General features: G+C 38.7%; 1 protein-coding gene across 3 annotated transcripts in view; it reads left to right on the top strand.

Moving 5' to 3' along the window:
* Positions 1–1,930: 1,930 nt before the first annotated feature.
* LOC131781921 (uncharacterized) overlaps positions 1,931–20,558 on the top strand; it is a 74,033-nt gene continuing 55,405 nt past the window's right edge. For 2 of the 3 annotated variants that reach the window (XM_066165449.1, XM_066165453.1), the window contains exons 1-19: positions 1,931–2,086; positions 4,906–5,087; positions 5,639–5,698; positions 5,972–6,090; positions 6,940–7,134; positions 8,647–8,857; positions 9,321–9,631; positions 13,045–13,273; positions 13,494–13,517; positions 13,696–14,038; positions 14,433–14,786; positions 15,422–15,448; positions 16,209–16,398; positions 16,730–16,891; positions 17,015–17,093; positions 17,373–17,497; positions 18,044–18,196; positions 19,176–19,344; positions 20,004–20,194. In XM_066165449.1, the coding sequence (XP_066021546.1) occupies positions 2,061–2,086; positions 4,906–5,087; positions 5,639–5,698; positions 5,972–6,090; positions 6,940–7,134; positions 8,647–8,857; positions 9,321–9,631; positions 13,045–13,273; positions 13,494–13,517; positions 13,696–14,038; positions 14,433–14,786; positions 15,422–15,448; positions 16,209–16,398; positions 16,730–16,891; positions 17,015–17,093; positions 17,373–17,497; positions 18,044–18,196; positions 19,176–19,344; positions 20,004–20,194 (3,150 nt within the window). In that variant the 5' untranslated portion in view covers positions 1,931–2,060. The remainder of the gene's footprint in view (positions 2,087–4,905; positions 5,088–5,638; positions 5,699–5,971; positions 6,091–6,939; positions 7,135–8,646; positions 8,858–9,320; positions 9,632–13,044; positions 13,274–13,493; positions 13,518–13,695; positions 14,039–14,432; positions 14,787–15,421; positions 15,449–16,208; positions 16,399–16,729; positions 16,892–17,014; positions 17,094–17,372; positions 17,498–18,043; positions 18,197–19,175; positions 19,345–20,003; positions 20,195–20,558) is intronic. The other variant, XM_066165447.1, reaches the window with a different exon arrangement.

The following is a 20,558-nucleotide window of genomic DNA, read 5'->3' as shown; positions in this document are numbered from 1 at the left end:
TTCACGAAAGTATTATGTGGATACCTAGTTCAACTTTATTTTCGAACTTGAAAAATATTTAGCTTTGTAAAAGATGAGGAGGTTACTTAGTATTTGCAAAGAGTAATTTTGTGAGAGGATGAACTGTTCACGCATTCAGACTGGTTCTCGCCTATGATCTATTGGAGGACAGACGCGTAGAAGATCTATGAGCAGATTATTAGCAAGATCATCTGGGAGCCCTTCCGTTTACCCTGGAAGATGATAACCGGTTCCTAGTCCCCCACATTGCAAGTTTACCCCCTACTCGACGAGTTCGCGACGACTAGCACGAGTTTGCTCCCAAATGCTTTTTAAAAATCCTTCACTCTTGGCAAAAAATATTCTTCGTGATCAGGCATGTTGTGTAAGAATTGGAGGAAAGACCCCACGTTATCCCACAACACTGGAGATTTCACTACCTTCAATGGATCACAATCTTCCGCGTATGCTAAGGAAATGTTGAAAACAGAAAGATACCGATTCCTCTTCTATGCCAAGAAACCTTCCAAAATTCAACAATTTACCCACTTGCAGCGTCACTGAGAAAAAATAAGACCAATATTCCAAAAATATCTTATTTGCTCTTATTTAATTTTGCCCTGTTCTCACCGCGCCTTCTTTCACAAGTTTCAGCCCAAGTAACTAGCCCAATTCAAATCAAATATTCATATCATATAACTGTGTTATGACAGCTGTTCTGACTACTTGTGCGTACTACCGAAAAAACGTGATTAACTTGGCTATTTTCTAAGACTACGGCTTCCTGGGGAATAAAATTTTTTTCAACCTAGAAAATAACAAAAAGGAAAAGAGCTGCATTAAGAATATATTCGTTGATGAAAATAGTCAGAGCACAATACCAACGGAAATACTGACGGAATTCGAAAACTTCTATTCTAAACTTTACAAGGAAAATTCACTTACTTTGGGTAATTCTATGAATAACTTTCTTAATGGAGCGGACAATGGTAAACAGTGTTTATCTAAAAAACTAAATCGAGTTGAATCGTTCATGCAAAACAAAACACCAGGAAATGATGGCCCAACTTCCGAATTTACTTTCCTTTTTAGAATATTTGGGAAATCATTTCATTAAATATTTACACTTCTCCCATGTTCATGGTCAACTCTGTTCTTCTCAGAGACGAGTATTGGTGATTATTTTGGGAAACAAGATTAGAATAAACGTTTCATCCAAAATTGGTGCCCTATCTCACCAACAAATGTTTCAGAAGCCTTGCTAAGAGGCTCGAACCGTTTCTCTCCGAAATTATTCATCACAACCAAAATGGATTTGTGAGATGAAGATCTGTATTTGATGCAGTGTGGACCACCGAGGAAAGTTTGGAAATGAAAAAATAACACTATAATCTTGGTTGAAAGAAAAAAAAAAGCATATGAATCTTTTGCCCATGATTTTCTATTTAAAATTTGGAAAAAATTTAACTTTGGACCGTATTTAAAGCAGTGGATAAGAACCTTTTATACAGATATATATATATATATATATATATATATATATGAATAACGGTTTCAATACAAATTATCTTTTGTACAGGGCGTAGGGTTCGTCAAAGTGATCCTCTCGCACCTTTGTTTTTTATCTTAGGCCTGACAAATTCTCGCGTGTGAAATTAGACAAGATAATAACATAGAAGGAATAAGAATTTACCTGCATTCGCTGAAGATATGACCTGTTTTTCAAATATATGTGTGCTATTATGTACGTTTAGAGGCATATTTAAGATTTTCCGGTGAACAATGTGAAAAAAATCCCTGAAGCAGCGGTGAAAGGATACTTATCTCTAGCATGTGAATAATTCACTTCCGGAATGAGGCTTGCTGCAAATCGACCAATCACCGTCGAGATTTTTGTGCACTTAAGCCTTGACCTGCTACGTGTGTGCGTTAATTTTGTAGTCTCTCATTGTAAACAGTTGCGGAAGGGAAACTAGAAGCCAATCGATTCTTCGTTTTTGTAGAACTCCATTCCAGCACATAATCCATAGGGACTTTCAGCCGGCTTGCGCAGGAAGATAATGGCCGACCCTGGGAATTGTAAGAAGTAAGTTATGACTGTCAACATTTTGATTGAATTATAATGTCACAACGAGTTCTCATTTGCGGCTAACGTGATGTCTTGAACTTAGGAGAGATTGTTGGTTGTGTGGGACATCACAGATTAAATGGGTCTCCCGTCCAGAATTGATTCGACTTAGCTCTGTTCTGTTATCTTACATTTAGACTTGAGGCTTTGAATTGCGGAAGACTTTATGCAAATGCAACAAACACACGGAAAAAATCAGTAAATTTTCTCGTAATAACTTTCACTGAGATTGACTTGTAAATGAATAACCGAATAAGAAAGAAAACTTTGTTGAGGTCTTATATTCTTTCAAAATTAATCCTCATAAAGAAATCCTGGTCTTTGTTCTAATAGCTGTTGTTTCTCTCGGTCCTGATTTGGCGATGGTGGTTTTAAACATCCTTGAGCAAGCTTTCCGCTTTGCCCTTACTCATTATGCACACTTTTCTTTGATAAGAAACAAGAAACAATAGTGACGCAATTGATTTCCCGTGGGACTACGGCTCTGCTTGCGTTTTTGAGTCTTTGTTTTTATCACGTCCTCTTGAGTGGCTCACAAATTAAATTCTGTGACGATGTCATTTTAACAAAGCGATGACGTTTCATACCTCTCACAACATCAATGATGGTTGTTTTTAATTAATTAATTATTTTTTTTAAGAGGACCATTGCATTTTAGTTGTGACAGAAACTATAGAAGTCACTTTCAACCCGCTGCTTTATTGAATACAACAGCTCCACTTAAAGCTACTTAAATCAGTAGAGATGCGCGACCGTCTATTGTCCGTCATGGCCAACAGACATGCCCTCATCGTGAACGCTTCGGCATGTGAGTTTCTTCGCCCGCGAGAAAGATCTTGAGCAGCGCTGTGAGAGGTCTGTAGTGATAATGTTTGACTAAGTGACCACTCAATCATAACAAAGTAAACAACAAAGCATTCTGGAATGTACTAAAACATTTTAAGGTCATTTTGTGATTTACAGTCGAGGCTGTATTAAGCGGTCACCCTGTATTAAGCGGTTAATTGTCCCGAATTTGTTGGATCAATATCAGTAGCTGGGAACAGACTCTTGTATAAAACTACCGCACAATATATCTTTCAAGTAACTTTTAATCCCAATATCAAAGTAGCGAGATCAAAGTTGCAAATTCAGTACACTGAGTTGTCAATTATGGCATGAAGTGGCGTTGTTTGTAATACTCCTAATCTGTGAAAGCTGTATCAAGCGGTCATCCCGCCATTCCCCGTGAGTGACCGCTAAATACAAGTTCGACTGTACACTACACTACAGCATTAGTTATATTTGCTGGTGCGAAACAGTCTGGTGGTCATATCTTTTACCGAAACTTAGATAACTTTGCTGAAAACATTTTTAATGTTTAGTTCCTTGACTTCGCGTGGCGCGCTAACATTCTTGTTTAGGCTGACTTTTTCGGACTCGCGCAACGGACTGCGCCGAAAAGGAGAGCTTGCTCGCAGTCTACTTAGAAATTGAAACCTTTTTTCAAATTTTTCTCGGTTTATCATATAGCAAGATATTATAAACAATACTTAGTCTTTTGTGTACAGATATTGCGGATGAAATACCAGGATTTCTTCAGTTTCGAAAACATAAAATCTTCACCGAATCATACTGACATTTTTTTACATTTTTAAACACAGTAGTATTTTTCTCAGGCTCGTAGTCATGTGCATCCAGATGTTTTTGGAAGTTTCATTATTTTTTTTTTCACTAGCGACGCAAGCATAAGCGCAAGCACAAATGTAGGCGTAACAGCTCTTATTTCGCCATGAAAACGGCCTCGATGCAAGCATAAAGACGAGCGCATGCCTTTTCTTGTACCAGTGCTTGTGCTTGTCGACGTTCGTTTTCACTTGGTATAGTTTACTTATGAATGCGTTTGTGCTCACGCTTGGACTTGATATTAATAATAACAATAATATTTATTATTTGTAACGCGCATTTTACATGTGCATATGATCAAATGCGTGATAAAAAATATAATAAAAATAAATAGAAATATAAATGTTAGATAAAAATTAGATACTCGGCCCTGAATAAAAATATACAAAACGATAAAGTAATATAAATAACACAGAGCAAAAATTTATAGAAGTGAACAAAAACTTTAAAACTAAATATAAATTATGAAAATTTAATTAAGTTATATTTGCATTTCTAATTGAACCAGGAAGACCATTCCAGAGTTTAGGAGCTGCACTTGCAAAAGCCCTATCACCTAAAGTTTTCTTCGCTCCAGTGGTTAATGGTTGTAATAAAAGCTCATAATTAGAGCGCAAACTATAATTCAAAGGCTGTATTATCTTAATAAGACCACATATGTAATTAGGAGCAAGGCCATTAATAGCCTTAAAAGTAATGACTAAAATTTTGAAATTAATTCCAATTTAATTGGCAACCAGTGCAAAGAACGTAAGACTGGTGCTATATGACAGAATCTAGGAACAATGTAAACTAACCTGGCCGTTGTATTTTAAACTCTTTGCAGCTTATTTAAATTAATATCAGGCACTCTTAAACGAAGGCTATTACAACAATCCATTCTTTCCATAACTAATGCATGAACTAATATTTCCGCAGATTCTCTAGAAAGATATTTCCTAATGCGCCTTAATATGTAAAAAAGAAAATGCTGCATTACATGTCTTATTAATGTGTAGTGAGATTTATGTTCGTTTCGAACATGCCCTTGCGTCGCGAATGAAAACCAGGCTTTACGCCGTTGGTAACCAGAATACTTGAGTACTGATTTCATGGGGTAAATTGTGCTTTAGATCTGATTCACTAGAGGAAGTGGAGCTGTCAGTAATTCCTGAAGAACTAGTGGTAAGAGATGACATTGTGCCTGTGTTTTCCGAGCCTGCGAGGTGGCCACTACTAGAACTCGACATCGAGGCTTCCGTAATAACATGCGTTGATCAGGATCAGGTCGAGGGGGGAATTCCTGCTGGTTTTGGTATGTATGATCACAGAGAGTCTTTTAGGGATTGGTGGCCTTTATGATAACGTTCCTTGATTCATTATTGAACCACCTGTTACAGAATTTTGTAGATGCAGTCAGTTTGGTTTGTCTTGAATATGAAAGATATTATCTAAACGATTGGGTTGGGATAGTGATGAGGATAATCACCAAATAGGCTGTTTTGCCTCCACCTCAGCAAATATAGTGTACAGTTTGACAACTGTTGCGATTATTTTTCGGACTAAGCTTATTTGTTTCGATGTTGACTTGTCTGTGTCTGTCCTCTGATAGATGATAAGAATAATTAATCCAAATGCGTGTACGACTAAGCGTATTCCTACTTATAGATGAACAATGGCGTCAAAATTTGGTTAAAAAAAAACAAAAAAACAAACATCAGCGACATACGCAGGCTTTACTTTACCCTTTACTTTATGTGTTGCCCTTTTTTCGTTCTACTATATTTTGACGCCACTCATGATCAACCTTTGAAAAAAAATGTGGCAAAATTTGATGTAAATTTCCTTTCTATCACCTATTTATAGAACCAGAGGACGAGCACGTGGGTATTGATGCTTCTAATCAACAATCTCAACATGAGATCAGTAAGTGAAAGAGGGCGTCAAGGGAGACACAAACTCAAGACGCAAATAAACAGACTCCTAAAACATTGGTGTAATTGTGTTAATGAGTCAACGTGCATTCATTTCGTTTATTCAAAGTTTATTCCTTCCCCGAAGACTGTTCATCACATGAGGAACGAGGGCTACAATGAGACGGTGGTGGAATCCAAACTTACTTCTTTTTTCGGTGGTTGTTTAAATTGAAAAATTTCCATATTTTTTAATCATTCTTGCATGTGTCTGATTGTTTTACAGAGATAGAAAAGGATTTGGATGATGTTCTACGTAAGGGTGATTTCGATGCGATTGATCAAACAGTGACTCCAAAAACCCTGGCAAGATGTAAAACTAATACCTTAATCAAATCTTTCCAGGTTGGTCTTGTAACTTTATCTTTACAAAGTTTACTTAGGGCTGTATCGCCACGGACCAAGTGACAAAAGTGATCCTTATTTACTTTGATTTTGTTTCGTTTCTCCATATGATTAGCTCGTCATGCGCATACCGCTCTCTCTACTAATTAGCGTCAAAACTACAACCAATTGTTACTTGTTCACTGTCTGATAGTGTACTTGTAACCTTGAAGTATCACTGACTTGCAGTTATATCTTGTTTTCTTTCTTATTGGTCATCGAGGTTCCAGTGTACTAATTTGCAAAGGACAATTGAAAAACTCTCCTGCCATCTTCAACAACTGGAGGCTAACAAGAAATCAGAAACAATATCATTGATTAAGAAAGATGTTTTTTCGTCTTGTCATGAGCGTGGGACAAAAAAAAAAAATTCTGAGTCCCCATGAGGAATCGAACCTTAGACCTTCGAATTTGCGCCCCGATGCTCTACCACCGAGCCACATAGACTCTTCAGTGAGCGGGGTCTATTACGAAGTTCTAATGACACGCGTCCTGCATACTGCTAGGATCAGCAATGTCGATAGCGTAATGTTTTTGACAGAAAAGTAGAGATGGTAAGTTTTAAGCTCGGTGAAGAATTAAGAAAGATGTTTTTTCGTCTTGTCACGAGCGTGGGACAAAGAAATTTGAGAAATTTGACAAAAAAATTCTGAGTCCCCATGAGGAATCGAACCTTATTTTTGAACGAAAAAAAAAAAAAAAAAATTCTTCACCGAGCTTAAAACTTACCATCTCTACTTTTCTGTCAACATAATTGATTTTTACGAGCCATTTCATAAAAACGATAACTTCATTTCTTTTTAAACTTAGGTCAACAAAGCACTGCGAGATTTAGCAGATGGTGCAAACCCGGAGAAAGACGATATAGAAAAGCTTGAAAAATCTATGTGCGAGTTCACGTCAGCCTTGATAGATCCCCTTAAAGCCGACGCCGATACCAGAAATACATTTCAAAGTTGTTTTGATGATCTGGTGGACGAGGCAATTGACACGAAGCAGAAGAAGGTACTACACGAGTGATAAAAAGGTTTCCAATCAACACTTTATGATATCCTTTACCCCTAAAGTCGATTTTAGTGGGAATGCTCTCGCCCATCTGAACACACGGGTGCCCTTACCCTTAAGTGCTATATTGGGAACATTGCTGTCTCTCTTCTTTCCTTACCAATAACCACCGGTGAGGAGGCTTTGTGTGCCACATAAAGCCTCCACATCGGTGGTTCCATGGGTGTAATATCGGATATTACAAAGGGGAAAATATATTTTCAAGATTTATGCACACAATGTCACGGTATAATTAGTGCCAATTCAATCACAGGCGGCCCAAGCTCCAGCTGTGAGATGATCATCTTGCGCAATAACAGTTATGGTGGACTTTGTATAGGAATATTTACGACAGGTTTTAACGAATTAAAAAATACGTCAAATTCTCAATAAAAATACCTCACCTTACTTTCACAGCGTATTACTTGTTATCTGACCGCTTACTTTGATGAAAAGAACCCATTTTAGCTAATTGTCCATTTCGAGGTTTTCCGCGTACATAAGAAAAGCCCAAGGCTGAACACTCAATTTCCAAACGCCCGATCTGAGAAGCGAAAAATCCCAGCTCAAAATGACCGGGCGACCACAAATCCAACGCAGAATCCAAGCACATATATTGTAGTTTCATTTCAATTCACCACAAACTTATTCTTCCCCCGCGCAACCGACGCTAAGCCGCAGTTTGCTTCAAAAATTTCCCGTTTACAGGTTTCTAACAGCCCGCGTACGCATTAACCTTGACACACAACCGTTGAAAACCAGCTTTGTAACCCTACCAAAACTGAATCTCGCTGGGGACCACACCGTAACTTGGCATGAAGAAGTTTTCTTAGCACCACGGATGCCAAGTTACGGTGTGGTCCTTGGAGAGGCTCAAGTTAAAAAAAAAGGCAGGGTTACCAAACTAGTTTTCAATTCTGCATAGTTCCGCCGTGACTGTTATTGCGCAAGATGATCATCTCACACCTGGAGCTTGGGCCGCCTGTGATTCAATGTACAGGACGTCATTTTTATGTCTTTCTACTGTATGTACAAAGAAGCAATTAATCAATTTCCAGTGAAAGAAATTTATATTCTAGTGAATCTACTGAATAATGTGACGCCAAACTGAATGAATTAATGACACTGAACATGCCCACCGCTGGGCGCCATAGCTGATCCAGCCAGAAATTAGTTTTCAACTTGAATTGTATTACTTATTACTTAGAAATCTTTCAGACCCTTGATTTAGCAGTTCTATTCTGTTGTAAATCACAGTCGTGACGTCAAAATGTGGCAAGAGCAAAAAGATGGCACATGACGCGCGGCCGAGTGTATCACTGATATATCGTTAAAATTGTTTTGAATTAAATGAAGCCAAACTTTGTTAATGGTGACTTCCCCTATGAGGCTCTCCTCTGATAAGTAATAAGCAAAAACTAGTCCAAATTCAGCTCATTGCGTAAAATAATGTATCGATGAATTTTTTCACAGTTCATCTCTCACCCAGTGGTGTATAACTTGCTCAACTCCAGATGGTACCAATCCTTTTTTCACGTAAGAAAAGAATCATGGCGGACACCTCAACGCTGGGGATACTTTTTTCTCAACCTCTGGACAGTGTTTGACATCGTCTTTTTTCCCTTTCTCTTTGCCATTTTCTTCGTCGTGCATTCGATAAAACAGGCCTTGAGGAGGAAAAGAGGTTTGTAATATCGTTTTGCTAGCATAACATGGTAATGCATTTTCAGCAAGCTCTCAAGTATTCAAAAGGTTTGGGCCTGAGGGGGAGAGGGGTGAGGAGTGGAGGGTGATGGCTTTTCTGTGTTTTATTCCTAACTCCATAAAACTGAGTTACCATGCAAACTGAGTCCTCTCAACTGAAACAATACAGGAGTCCTTGCTTAAACTATGCACGAGGTGCGGGTCACGTATTTCTTCCCTGGCACTTGAAACGCGCTTCGTGCTTGCCTTGTGCTTGCAAAATACTGCGCCAGTTTTGCAGGATACATCGTTCAAGGAGCGTTCAAAGGCCCCGTATTCGTTCCCACCTGATCATAACAGTCTTAAGAATGGTTGGGACCGTTCTAACCAAGTTTTGAGATTAGATACACATTTAGATACATTTAATCACTTAGCCTCTAATGCTTTCTTCGATCATTTTTCAGAAACTGAAATATGTTTTGTTTTGACGCTGGGCAAAGATACCTCAGAAGAAGAATTTAATCTGATTAAAAGGACGATAAACTACATTGTTGGTGAATATGGCTGCCGCCCTGCCAAATACTGTGTTGTTTTACATGAAGACAACAAAATTATCGGTAACATCAACTTTAAAGAGAGGTACACTACTAAGGATGCACTTCGAACGAGGATTAACCAGTTACAGCGGCCAAACTCAACCAGTTCACTCGGTGAAGATCTTATGGCCACCCGAAGTGCATTCACAAACCAAACACTTGGGAAGGAGGCCAAAAAGGTGAGGAATACATGCGCGCAACCGTTTTCCCGGCGGAGCGCTGTCAAGTTTTGTCCCTTAACTTGTTCCTATGGGCTCATTTTGCAGTCACGGGCTGGTTATCAGGCCTTGGTAAGTTATACTTACCGATTCATATTCAGTATTGATTGAATTTGAAGACCGCACGCTACAGTTGATTTATGTTTAAAACATAAACACAAATCACGTTTTAGTTAGTGTCACGGCTCATGGGTCGGCCCCATGCATTTGCCTTCTTCCTGGAGGACTCAGGCTTTCCCCTCGTACTTCAAGCTTTTAAACTCACTGTCACGAATAGTCAAGCGTTTATGCTCTTTCTATATTAGATATCAGGATGGGAAAAACATGTCCCACTATTTTCCCTTGGTATCAGTAAAAAGCAATAACCATTTCACGATTGCTATCGGCTCGTAATCTTCCAGTCTTTCAGAAGAACTATTGCGTAAAACTCCTCGGGAATTTTGTTGAAGACCTCCGGTACGTCCGTTTTAAATACAGTTGTTTTTTAAGTCCCAAACTTCCAAGCTTTCAGCCAGTCGTTTGTGCTTTTTGGGGTATTTTTGCTCTTCAATTCTCCTGTAAACTCTGAACTAAAACGTGTTTACTTTCCACTAACTTGTCCGCTATTTTGTTTTTCTTTGCTTTTGCGACTCTCTTGACTCTCAATCAATTTAATTTCAACTTTCTGCAATCCATTTTACTTTTTGCATTCAGTTTCAACTCTCTACACAGTTTAGGATCAACTGACACCTTCTCAGCCAATGAGCATGCTGAAATTTTGGCATGCATATTAGAGGTAACTGACGGCTAAAATGTCACTTTTTCGGAATACCGTCTAAATGCCTCGAGTAACACATTGAAACAGATACAAGGTGCTTCGTATGCCTCTTTGCACCTTTTTTCGCCGGGAAAGCTGTCCTAAATGCAGCTTCGTGAGTCATTCACCGTAAACGTTTGATTTTGATCATGTGACCTTATACGTCACACGTGTGTACATTAACCAAAAAAAAATGGCGGATAGTACTTCGAGTGAAAGCAGTCCTATTTCGGGGTCTTATTATTCGGATTTTGAGGCCTCGATGGTAAGGGAACACGATGAAAGGGTTTATGAATCCGTTGGTGAAATCAGGCCCAGCCAATTTGAACCACCAGGACGAATGTAACCTAAAATAGAGGGCGAGGGTCAGAAGAGGATCAAGAGCCCGTGCGCCGCGGCCGCCTCAATCGCGAAAGCAAGAATGGTGAGTGCATTTGCGATTGTAAAAAAAAATCTTAAAATCAGTTGCCTATTAATTGTAGGAGCGATCAATTAAAGAAAACCAAGTGTGTAGACTCTTGAATACCGTGAGAGTGAAATGTTTTTATGCTACACGCATGCACCTTCCGAAGCAAAGGTTTCACTGACTGAAAATACAATCATACACGCTTGTGGAGGTGAATTGGATGGATTATACACGTTCACACGCGATTGAATCGGTTTTAAGTTTTCCTGTGTTGAATTTGGCGAACGATTAAAGATTTCTCGGCTTTTACTTTAAAACACGATGCAGCAAAAAATAACATTCGCACATGAAGAATTGTAAATAAAGTAAATTAGCCTCAAGTTTGAGTTATCTCTCACGTTTGTAACAGTTACAGAGCTGATAACTGTTCCTTTTGGTGAAACCAATCATGCAAGTTGTGCTCACAATTTCTTCTGTTCAACATCGTGAAAAAAATTGCTACTTTACTGATTTTTTTATTACAAGGTGTCAGCGTGGAAACTGCCAATCAATGTGGAGGAAGGAACAAAACATCTTTTGCCGAGAGATGTGGTCAAAAATAAAAATTTGCAGGATGTTACAGTGGAACAGTTGCAGGCAGAAGCCAGATGTATTGTCCAGCATCCATGGTTTGAGGAAACTGGTGGAGGCTGACTACGTCTGCATTTGCTTTGTTACAAAACATCCCTACACAGAGCTTCCCTGGTTTTCGTTTTCTTTGTTTTACATCCTGTTGTTTTCCGTCCATATTGTAAATGTCAACGCGGCTAAGAGTAGTAAAGTTTTTATAACTTGTCCTTGAACATATATATATATATATATATATATATATATATATATATATAGGAAGTCTGCAGGTCGATTTTCGCGTGGAACAGTGCTCAATACGTTGAAGCAGAGCAGAATAAATATTATGAAGGGAAAAAAGGACGTAACTACATTTCCCGACAAGCCTGTTTCGTGAATCGCTTCACTCTTCAGGGGTTTAAACCCCTGAAGAGTGAAGCGATTCACGAAACAGGCTTGTCGGGAAATGTAGTTACGTCCTTTTTTCCCTTCATAATATTTATATATATATATATATATATATTATAGTTTTTAAATTTCAGGTCGTGATTTGAGAATCATTTCCTACTTGTTATTTCCATAGCGCGAGTTTGTCGCTGACTCCGTTCCTTTTTTTACCAAAGCACTGCGTTTTGAACGGTAGGAGCTGGGCCTTTCCCATCACATGTGCTTAAATGGTTTCCTCTCTCAGGCTGTCAGCTTGTTTTACTGTTCACTCAGCTGACAGTAGTACATTTTTAAATTTTTTTATTCGATAATGTTTAAGAGGAAAAAATTACGGGAACATATATTTTTTTACAGCTGTTTGGAATGGCGTGCAAATTACCTGTGGCTCTGAATACAGACATGCTCTCTGTCGCGTTTCGATTATTCAACCTTCGTTGTTTTATTTCTCACTTCGTATTTCATAATCTCTAATTGGTGGCCTATAAGAGAATGGAACAAATATTTTTTTTTTCCGCTCGTAAATTTCGGCAGCAACTGAGCAGCCGGGACGAAGTTGGTACTTTCAGGTCTTGACATGACGCTTTTCACTGCCTTACACACGTGTGACGTATCACATGCTGACCTGGCCGTCGATTAAGCGTCAAAAAAAATTTGTAGAAAATTTGATTTTGCACAACATATCGTAGATTTGCTCATGTAGGATTCTTTAAGGAATGTATTGGGACAAAAAATGGAGAAAAATTTGGCGTCAGTTACCCTTTGATGATTTAGTTCTTTATCGTATCTGGCAGTACATGTACATAACAGCTACAGTTATCAGTTGTGTGAACAGATTCAATAAACGGCGAGATAAACAAAACGGTAAATAACTTATGCAATAGATCCATGGCCAGTAGTTAAGATACTTACAAGCACATCAGCAATATTTTCTGCGAATCCAATTATTGTTGTTCAAAGTGTTTTTTTTGTAAAAAATTCAAGCAGCTCCTTTAATTTATAAGAAGGCTGGTGTAGTTTCAAGATTGATAAGTTTGGGCTCATATTTGATAAAACTTGTAAATTGTTTTTGAGAATCAAGGGAATAAATATCACCTTTTTTTCATTTTATGTGTACAATAGGTGGTCGTGCTCTTTCTTAATGACTCGTTAAGCATGGTTAAGGCTAACACCGAGAGACTACAGTCCTTACTAAAGGAGATAGAGGATATGCAAGTTAACATCGTTCCCGTCGGTATCGGGGAGTACGCCAAATTGTCAGAGTTAAATAAGATGGCAACTAAAGATGGCACAGCACGTCATTTTGGAGAATTCGAGTCACACGAGACGTTGGGAACAGCTGTCATACAAGGTAACATGGGGAGGTTTAGAATTACGATATAAAAAAAACCCTCCATATAATGATTATTCTCTTAATTGGTTTGGGAAAAAATAAGAAAGTACTGCATGCCCTTGTTACAATTCGAATTGAGGAAGTTTTTTAACGTTATTATATTTTAAAAAGCTTTAACTTTTCTCCTCACTGCTCGGAAGTGTAACTGGCTTTATCGATATGTTTTACTTTCTTACAGGTATCGAGGGAAAGAACATCTATGGTGAGGACGGGCTATTTTTGGTAGCTAGATTTCCAGATCGTTAAACTTTTTTTTTTCCAAATAATTTTCGTCAGATCGTCAGTGCTTCCAGAGTTTTCTTTTGGTGGTCTCCATTCTAAGCTCGCGTCTCAATCATTGTCCTACCGAGTATAACTATGATTACTATGATGTCTTCCAGAGAAATACAAGGATTACTTTACGACTCCTTATTTCGTCTTTTTCCGCGACACGCTGAGTTATCTCATCCTCCTCGTTCTTCACTTCGCCATTTGCCTGTCCCCTTCAACTATTGCCTTCAGTCGACTAGAATGGGCCATTTTAGTTTTCTTCCTGGGACGCGTTTTGATGGAGGTGGATCAGTTTATTAGTCCTAAAAAGGCTGGCATGAAAGCATGTAAGCTGTGTAGGAGGAGGAAAAGGGATGGCTCCAGCTACCAAGAATGCTCACAAGAGGGTCACCAAGAGACAAATGAGGCAGAAGAAGACAATATCTTGCTAAAGAACCTTAGTAGTTATTTCAGGTATTTCAGCATTTTCTTTTCTGTTTCTAGTGACAATACTAGATTCTCATTCATGTTGGGGACATGATCAGTTAGGAAGGATGGGGGAAAAAGAGTTTACAGCTTGAAGACGATAACAAAATGAGCCACTGTTCTCAGCTTAGGTACACTGGTAATTTTTTTAGAGCTGTATCATTAGTCATGAGGTGACATGGTTCACTGCCTGGGTTCATTGACAGCAACCGATTTTTATTGTTTGAGTACACCATTAATTAGCTCGTACTCATTGTAACAATAAATAGTGGTACTTGTAAGAACTGATTATCTTGCTTCATAATTATGCAAGGTCTAGCAGTTCACGGATTCCCTTAAATAGATAATGGTCTTCTAGTACTGATATCTACTAATTTTATAGTGACCGTTGGAATGTGCTTGACTTCATCATTCTTGTTTTCTACCTGATTACCTTCATACTACGCATAATTACATGGATGAACTCCACGGAAGTGTCAGAAAACTCACTCTTGGCTGTGTCAGAGTATTTCTATGGATTTATCGCCATGTTTCTCACACTGAGAGCCTTTGGTCAAGTCATAGAGCGCAAGCGGGGAATGGGTGCAATACAAATCGCTTTGTTCTTTGTTATCTGGGACGTAATGGCGATATTTTGGCAGTTTTTGGCCATGATTCTAGCATTTTCTCTGGCTATGACCAAGATATATGTTGCTGAGAAGACCTATACTTTAGGAAAAAATTCCACGGAGGATTTGTGAGTACATATCGCGATCTTTCTAAATTATCGAAACCGTGAGTGATAGATTTTAACTTGTTGGGCCCATTCATTTGTTAATCTTTTTAGTAGTGGGGTGGAAGATCTTTCCTTCTACGTTATGGAGGGGAACCTCATGAATGTTTAGGTACCCAATGTAGGAAACAGTGGGCTAAAAGCTAATCAAGTGAGATTTAGTTTTTCGGATGGGAAGCCTAACAGGAGAGTAAAACTACTCAGATCAGAATGTCAAACGTAGCATGAAGGCTGATTTTTTAGTCTTTATGAATACTCAAGCAGGAAATTTCAAAGAGAGGCCTCAATAAATAAGTCACTTCGTCGCGCCACTAATACACAAAAGGTTTGAAATCAAATTATGATAGCCTGGTGCCCATTAATCATCGCTGAGTCAGTCGTAGTCCTAAATTGTGGAGTCAGTGACTTGCTATACACTGACTTTTTGTGCTTCTGGAGGTATAAGTTCAGGAATGTTAGTTAACAATTTCTCTGGAACAACACAACCGTGTAAAATAAATTTGGAGGAGAGGAGGTGGTGGTTATGGGACAATTTTTGTTGGTTAAACCGTAAACCATGGCAACGGTTTCTTTAACCATTCATTTTCTATCATTTTTAGGGCATGCAGTGATTCTGGGATAATATGGTAAGAGTAAAATTGTAGTTTTTTTCTACTCTGATTTTAACTTTGTACTCTGATGTCTAAAATATACCTGGTTACACGAAATTTTTGCTAACCTTGAATTTCGCGCTTTCAATATGCCGCGATTATTTAAAAAGTTTCAAGCGTGAAATTCTATACCTGAGGGGTTCCCGGGAGGAAAAAAAGCGGAAAAACAAATCATACTGATGTGTTAAAATAAGTCCTGATGTTCAACACCATGCTTTACCAGCTTCATCATGAAAATTTGCAGGAAAGACACTCTTTCCTTTCATGGCAGCAGATTTACTAGAACAAGAAGCAGAGCTTCGAGTGAAGAAACCCTCTTTGCCTCGCATCCCCCTCGCGGCTTCGTGTCCGATTAATTAACGCTACTTCGCCACTTAAACCTGCAAAAAGGCCAGCTCAACTATTAGTTTACCTTCTTAAGAGGTACCTTACGGTTTCACCTTCTGGAAAAATCCAGACTTCATCGTTGCTATTTCTTTTTACCACTGGTATCCCTCAGGTTTAAGGTTATCTTGTGATATTTTGGATACCAACACTTAAATGTGTTGGTGTTTGACTTAATTGAGCTGACCAGGAATCTTGAAAGCAAATTTTGAAATAGATGATCCATGTAGGAGTAGTGACACGATGGCCTCCAGGACACAGACGTTTAAAAACATTTATGGCGGTCATATAACAATCTCAATTTCAAAAATTCGATGGTATTTTGATCTAACTCGTTGCTTATGTTCTTCAGTTGGTGGAACATGGCGACACACCTTGGTTGGTCTTTACTGGGTTTAGCTGACCTGGATAGGTTGAACTCCGTCGACGATTCATCCGTTTCTCTTATTCATGTGCTGTACAGCTTCTTCTTAATCATGGCAGTTATTCTCCTCGTGAACATGATGATTGCGTTGCTCTCCAACACCTATCAGCAGGTTCAGGTACTTAACAGTCTCTCTGCCTTCGCCCATGTATATTAATTCGGTTCATAATCCAGAGTTAAGAAAATATGAGAAGTTCTCGACTGTAAACTCGGTAGGACTTTTTTGGCGTAAGATACAAAATACATTTTTGGCAAAGTTCAAAAGATTCTATGATCATTTATAATTGTACTTTTGGCCGACTGACGCTTTAGACGAAATAATGGTAAATATTGTCCCTTGGGTATGATATGTCAAAAATATTCTTCCGCTATAGGAGTGTCGCCTGTTGTCTTTATTAACTGGTACTTCCTTGGAAGCTGTTAATTTCTTCTCATTCCTCTATTATCAGGATAATTCACTGCAGGAGTGGTCTTTGAAGAGAGCCATTACTGTAAGGACTTACAGCACCTATCATCCGATACCAGTGCCCTTCAACCTTTTGTCTGTCCCCCTGATAGTACTCTGGAACCTATGTTGGCGCGACATTCCTGCTTCGCTCAAGGGCGGACGGGTAAGCTGCGGCCTTGCCAATTAGTTTTGTGAGTTTTAACAAGCTGCTGTTGTTTAAAGTTATCGTTCACGTCTGCTCAGTGATTTTACTTCATTTTCGATGTGGCCTTCTTTGATTCGACAGAGAGTAGCTCTGAATAAAGTGGTGAAGAAACTAGAAAGGATGTACTTCGAGAAATACGGTTATGAATTTCCCCTCACAGGTGGGTGATATGCTAGATTAGTAGATAGCCCCAGAAATCTATGATATGATCATAAAAAAGAATATGGCGGAAAGAGATGTTTTTCTACTAAACCTTGCTTTGCTATGATCGAAGCAATAGTTCTAAAGAAGTTTATACCATAACGGACAAGAAATAAAAAATCACAAATTAAGAATTCCAGTAATGATAATCTATTTACAACGAGGCGTATCGTAATGATTTTTGCTGACTAGATTCAGAAGAGGCCAATTTAATATTTGGTTCCTCGCTTTGTTTTAGAGGGGAAAAAGATAGATCACTTAGTGCAAGAAAATGAGGGAGGACGAAAATTGGCCAATCAGATAGTTCGGCAAGTATTCCGACCGCGTGGAAACAAGGAGGAAAAACTTGCGTCTGGCCACAGGGTGAGTGTTTTTCAGGCCCACATTCTTATGTTAATTAAACAGGAAGTTTCCCTACCATATACTATGGATCTTGCTCCATCAGGATACACCTTTTTAACCTTTTTAATTTGCATTTTAACCTTTTCCCTCGAACAAAAATTTAAATGTACGATTGAGAAAATCTTTCAAGAAACGTTGTGCTGTAGTTTCCATGTTCCCTTGAAAAAAAACCGAACTTGTTTTGTAGTGACATAGAAAAGCTAATCTCAAATGCTGCTCCAGGAAGTACAAAAAAAGTCAACAAAATTCGCTCTCAACGCGCAATACGAAAATTAATGGGAGGGTTATAGCTTGAATAAAACCCCTTCTAGCTTGCTGGTATGTCGGCTGACAATGTCCCTGGTTGAGAGATTGTCTTTAAGTTTTCAAATTTCTCCTTGAAGCTTTGGTTCTTGGCCAAATATTCATTTTTGGACAATGTCTCAGCCGCAGACATTTTCAGGTGACATACCAGCCGCCTGAAGGGTCCCTCGTGTTACTGAAGTTTTGTTCGATTGTCATTTAAAGGCGTGGTATGATTCGCCGGGAATTGCTGTCGATGGCTGTCTCTTAACTTACATGGGACCTAATTCCTGCAACATATGCAAAAGTGGAAATCGTAAGAATATTCACAGTGCCAAGTTCAAGTCTCCCTTTACACCAGAGACACCAAGATTTGAGGTGTGCTTTTGATTTATAGAAAATTATTTGCGAACAAAAAATTTAATTCATATACTTCCTGCTTCATGATAGATTCTCTGAAGATGCAACATAATTACATCGCCGTTTTACCCTCTTCCCTTAAATAACCTTCCTCTTGTTGGCGCTGGTATTCTTTTCTGTTTTGTAGCTCTACAGATATTAATTTTTTTAAGAATGAACTTAACGGTGCCTCCATAATAGAAAGACCAGACCGGTTCCTGAAAAACATCTTTATGTTCCTCTTGTGGTATCCTATTTTCACCTATGCTTTCATGGTAACGTGTCAACATGGATCTCGTTTGGGCACCTAACCCTGTAACACCTAAGAGTGACTATGATGTAATTTTTCCTCACATTATCATCCCTGAGTCAAACATTAGGGTCACATGGATAAAGTAAATGACCACCAACCGAAAAAGCTCTTCATTGTTTAAATAATTCTTCCTTATCAGCACAATTGTATAGAGAACAGCATGGAGAATATTTATAATGATGTTAGGGTATGAAAGGTTAAATTCATCTTCTTGCTCCACTTCGTTGAGGTGCATTTCAGGGTCAAGTTATAAGGCCTTAGATGGCCACCTTTGAATAGCGTGATGGTGCCTTCGTTCAGCCGAAATTCCCTCTTGGATTAATCTTTTATATTTATATTATTATTGTCGTTATTATTATTAATTAGATAAGTGTGTTGCTTTGTAATCATCATCATTATTGCAGTTGTTATTATAGCTGCTTTTGTTGTTTATATGATCATTATTTCGGATGTTGATTGTTTATATTATGGCTAACATCGTCTTTATCATCGTCATTATTTTGCTTTGGTTTAGGAAACAAGTATTCCCTCGGTCTCATGAGCAAAAAAACTCATTTGCATACTGAAACAAAAATTAAAAACATGGGACTTATGGCAACGGTAACAACAAAGTCTAAAAAAGAAAAGGCCGTCATTGTTTTGCAGGTACTTATTCAGGAGACTGGGGAGAGGCGTATTGTGGCACTGGGTGCTGTTTATGAGTCATACGACTGTCACAAAATGCCTGGCTGGTATAGTGGAACAGTCGGTTACCACATAGACGATGGTAAAATATTTGAAACTGGCTTCCATGAGCTGGGAAAAGAAGTCGAAGGTATGGGTTACTTTGACGATAGGTGTACGATATCTGTCACAAGGATCTGTTGGCGCTTGGAAACATAATCAAAGTCTTACCGTCCTTCTGAGGGCGACCTTACGACAGTAGGTTTCTGTTTTCCAAAAGAAAAAGATTCAGAAATTTTCGTTTGTGAACGTTATAGGGATCACTTTAAAATCGTTATAGACTCCTCGAGATGATTATTCTGACGTGCATGAGATAAATGGGAAATGTATTGTAGCTGTGTGATCAAGATAGAATGCTGAACGTAGTTACTGTAAAATCCATGTGCCTAGAGTGTGAAACTGAAAAAACCCTGAATCCTTCGATCGTGGAGGGTTCCAACCCTCGCCTTCTGCTTGCCGATCAAATGGTCTATAGAGAACTCATTTAAGGTCAAAGAAAAACGAGATTCATATCAACAAATGCTTGACGCTACTAGGATCATTTATATCGTCAACACTTCTTGTATAAAAACAGTGAGGGAGATTAAACTTTGTCTTCGAATGAACGAAGAGGTAGGTCATTGATCAAGACCGAACAACAAAGAAAAAAGTCCAATTTCACATCCTGGTGTTACACGGTTGGTTGCCTCATGTTTAGCTTATTTTGTTATCTTTCTGCTATGTACTTAGTATTTTCTGTTGATAACTTAGGAGCCATGGCTTACCGCGGTGATCTCATCGCTTGTGAAGTTGATTTTAGTGGAGTCCCCGAGGGAAAAGTCTCTGTGTTGTTCTCCTTGAACGGTAGAAAAATAGCGCGTTCTTCAGTGGAGTATACAGAGGGAAATAAACTATTTCCCTTCGTTTCATTGGGATTTGAAGGCATTACAGTGCTCACCAAGGTATGTTCGAAAGAGGGAGGGGGGAGCGGGGAGGGTAATGGGCCAGAAATTGAATCTATAAATGGTTTGGTTTCATCAGTAATCTGCGAACATATCATACCTCAGCACACTCCTCCAGCTACAATCAATCGAGGGGTTGTTCCTGTGACCAAATTGAAAGCATGTGGAGAGGGAGCTCTCTCTACGGCAGCTGTCAGGTTCTAGAATCAAAGGAAGAACTTTGTCGTATCCAGTGTTAAAAAGACCACAAAAATCTTGTTTAAGTCTGTGTAATTTTGATATTTGCGAACATTTACAACTTTCTACCAAAATTCAGTGCCCTGATTGCTCTTAATTAAGGTACGAAAAGGGAAATAGCGTGTCG

The sequence above is a fragment of the Pocillopora verrucosa genome, chromosome 1 (genome assembly GCF_036669915.1).
Source record: "Pocillopora verrucosa isolate sample1 chromosome 1, ASM3666991v2, whole genome shotgun sequence".
NCBI lineage: Eukaryota > Metazoa > Cnidaria > Anthozoa > Scleractinia > Pocilloporidae > Pocillopora > Pocillopora verrucosa.
The sequence above is the reverse complement of the archived record's forward strand: the minus strand, read 5'-3'. Positions and strand labels throughout refer to the sequence as shown.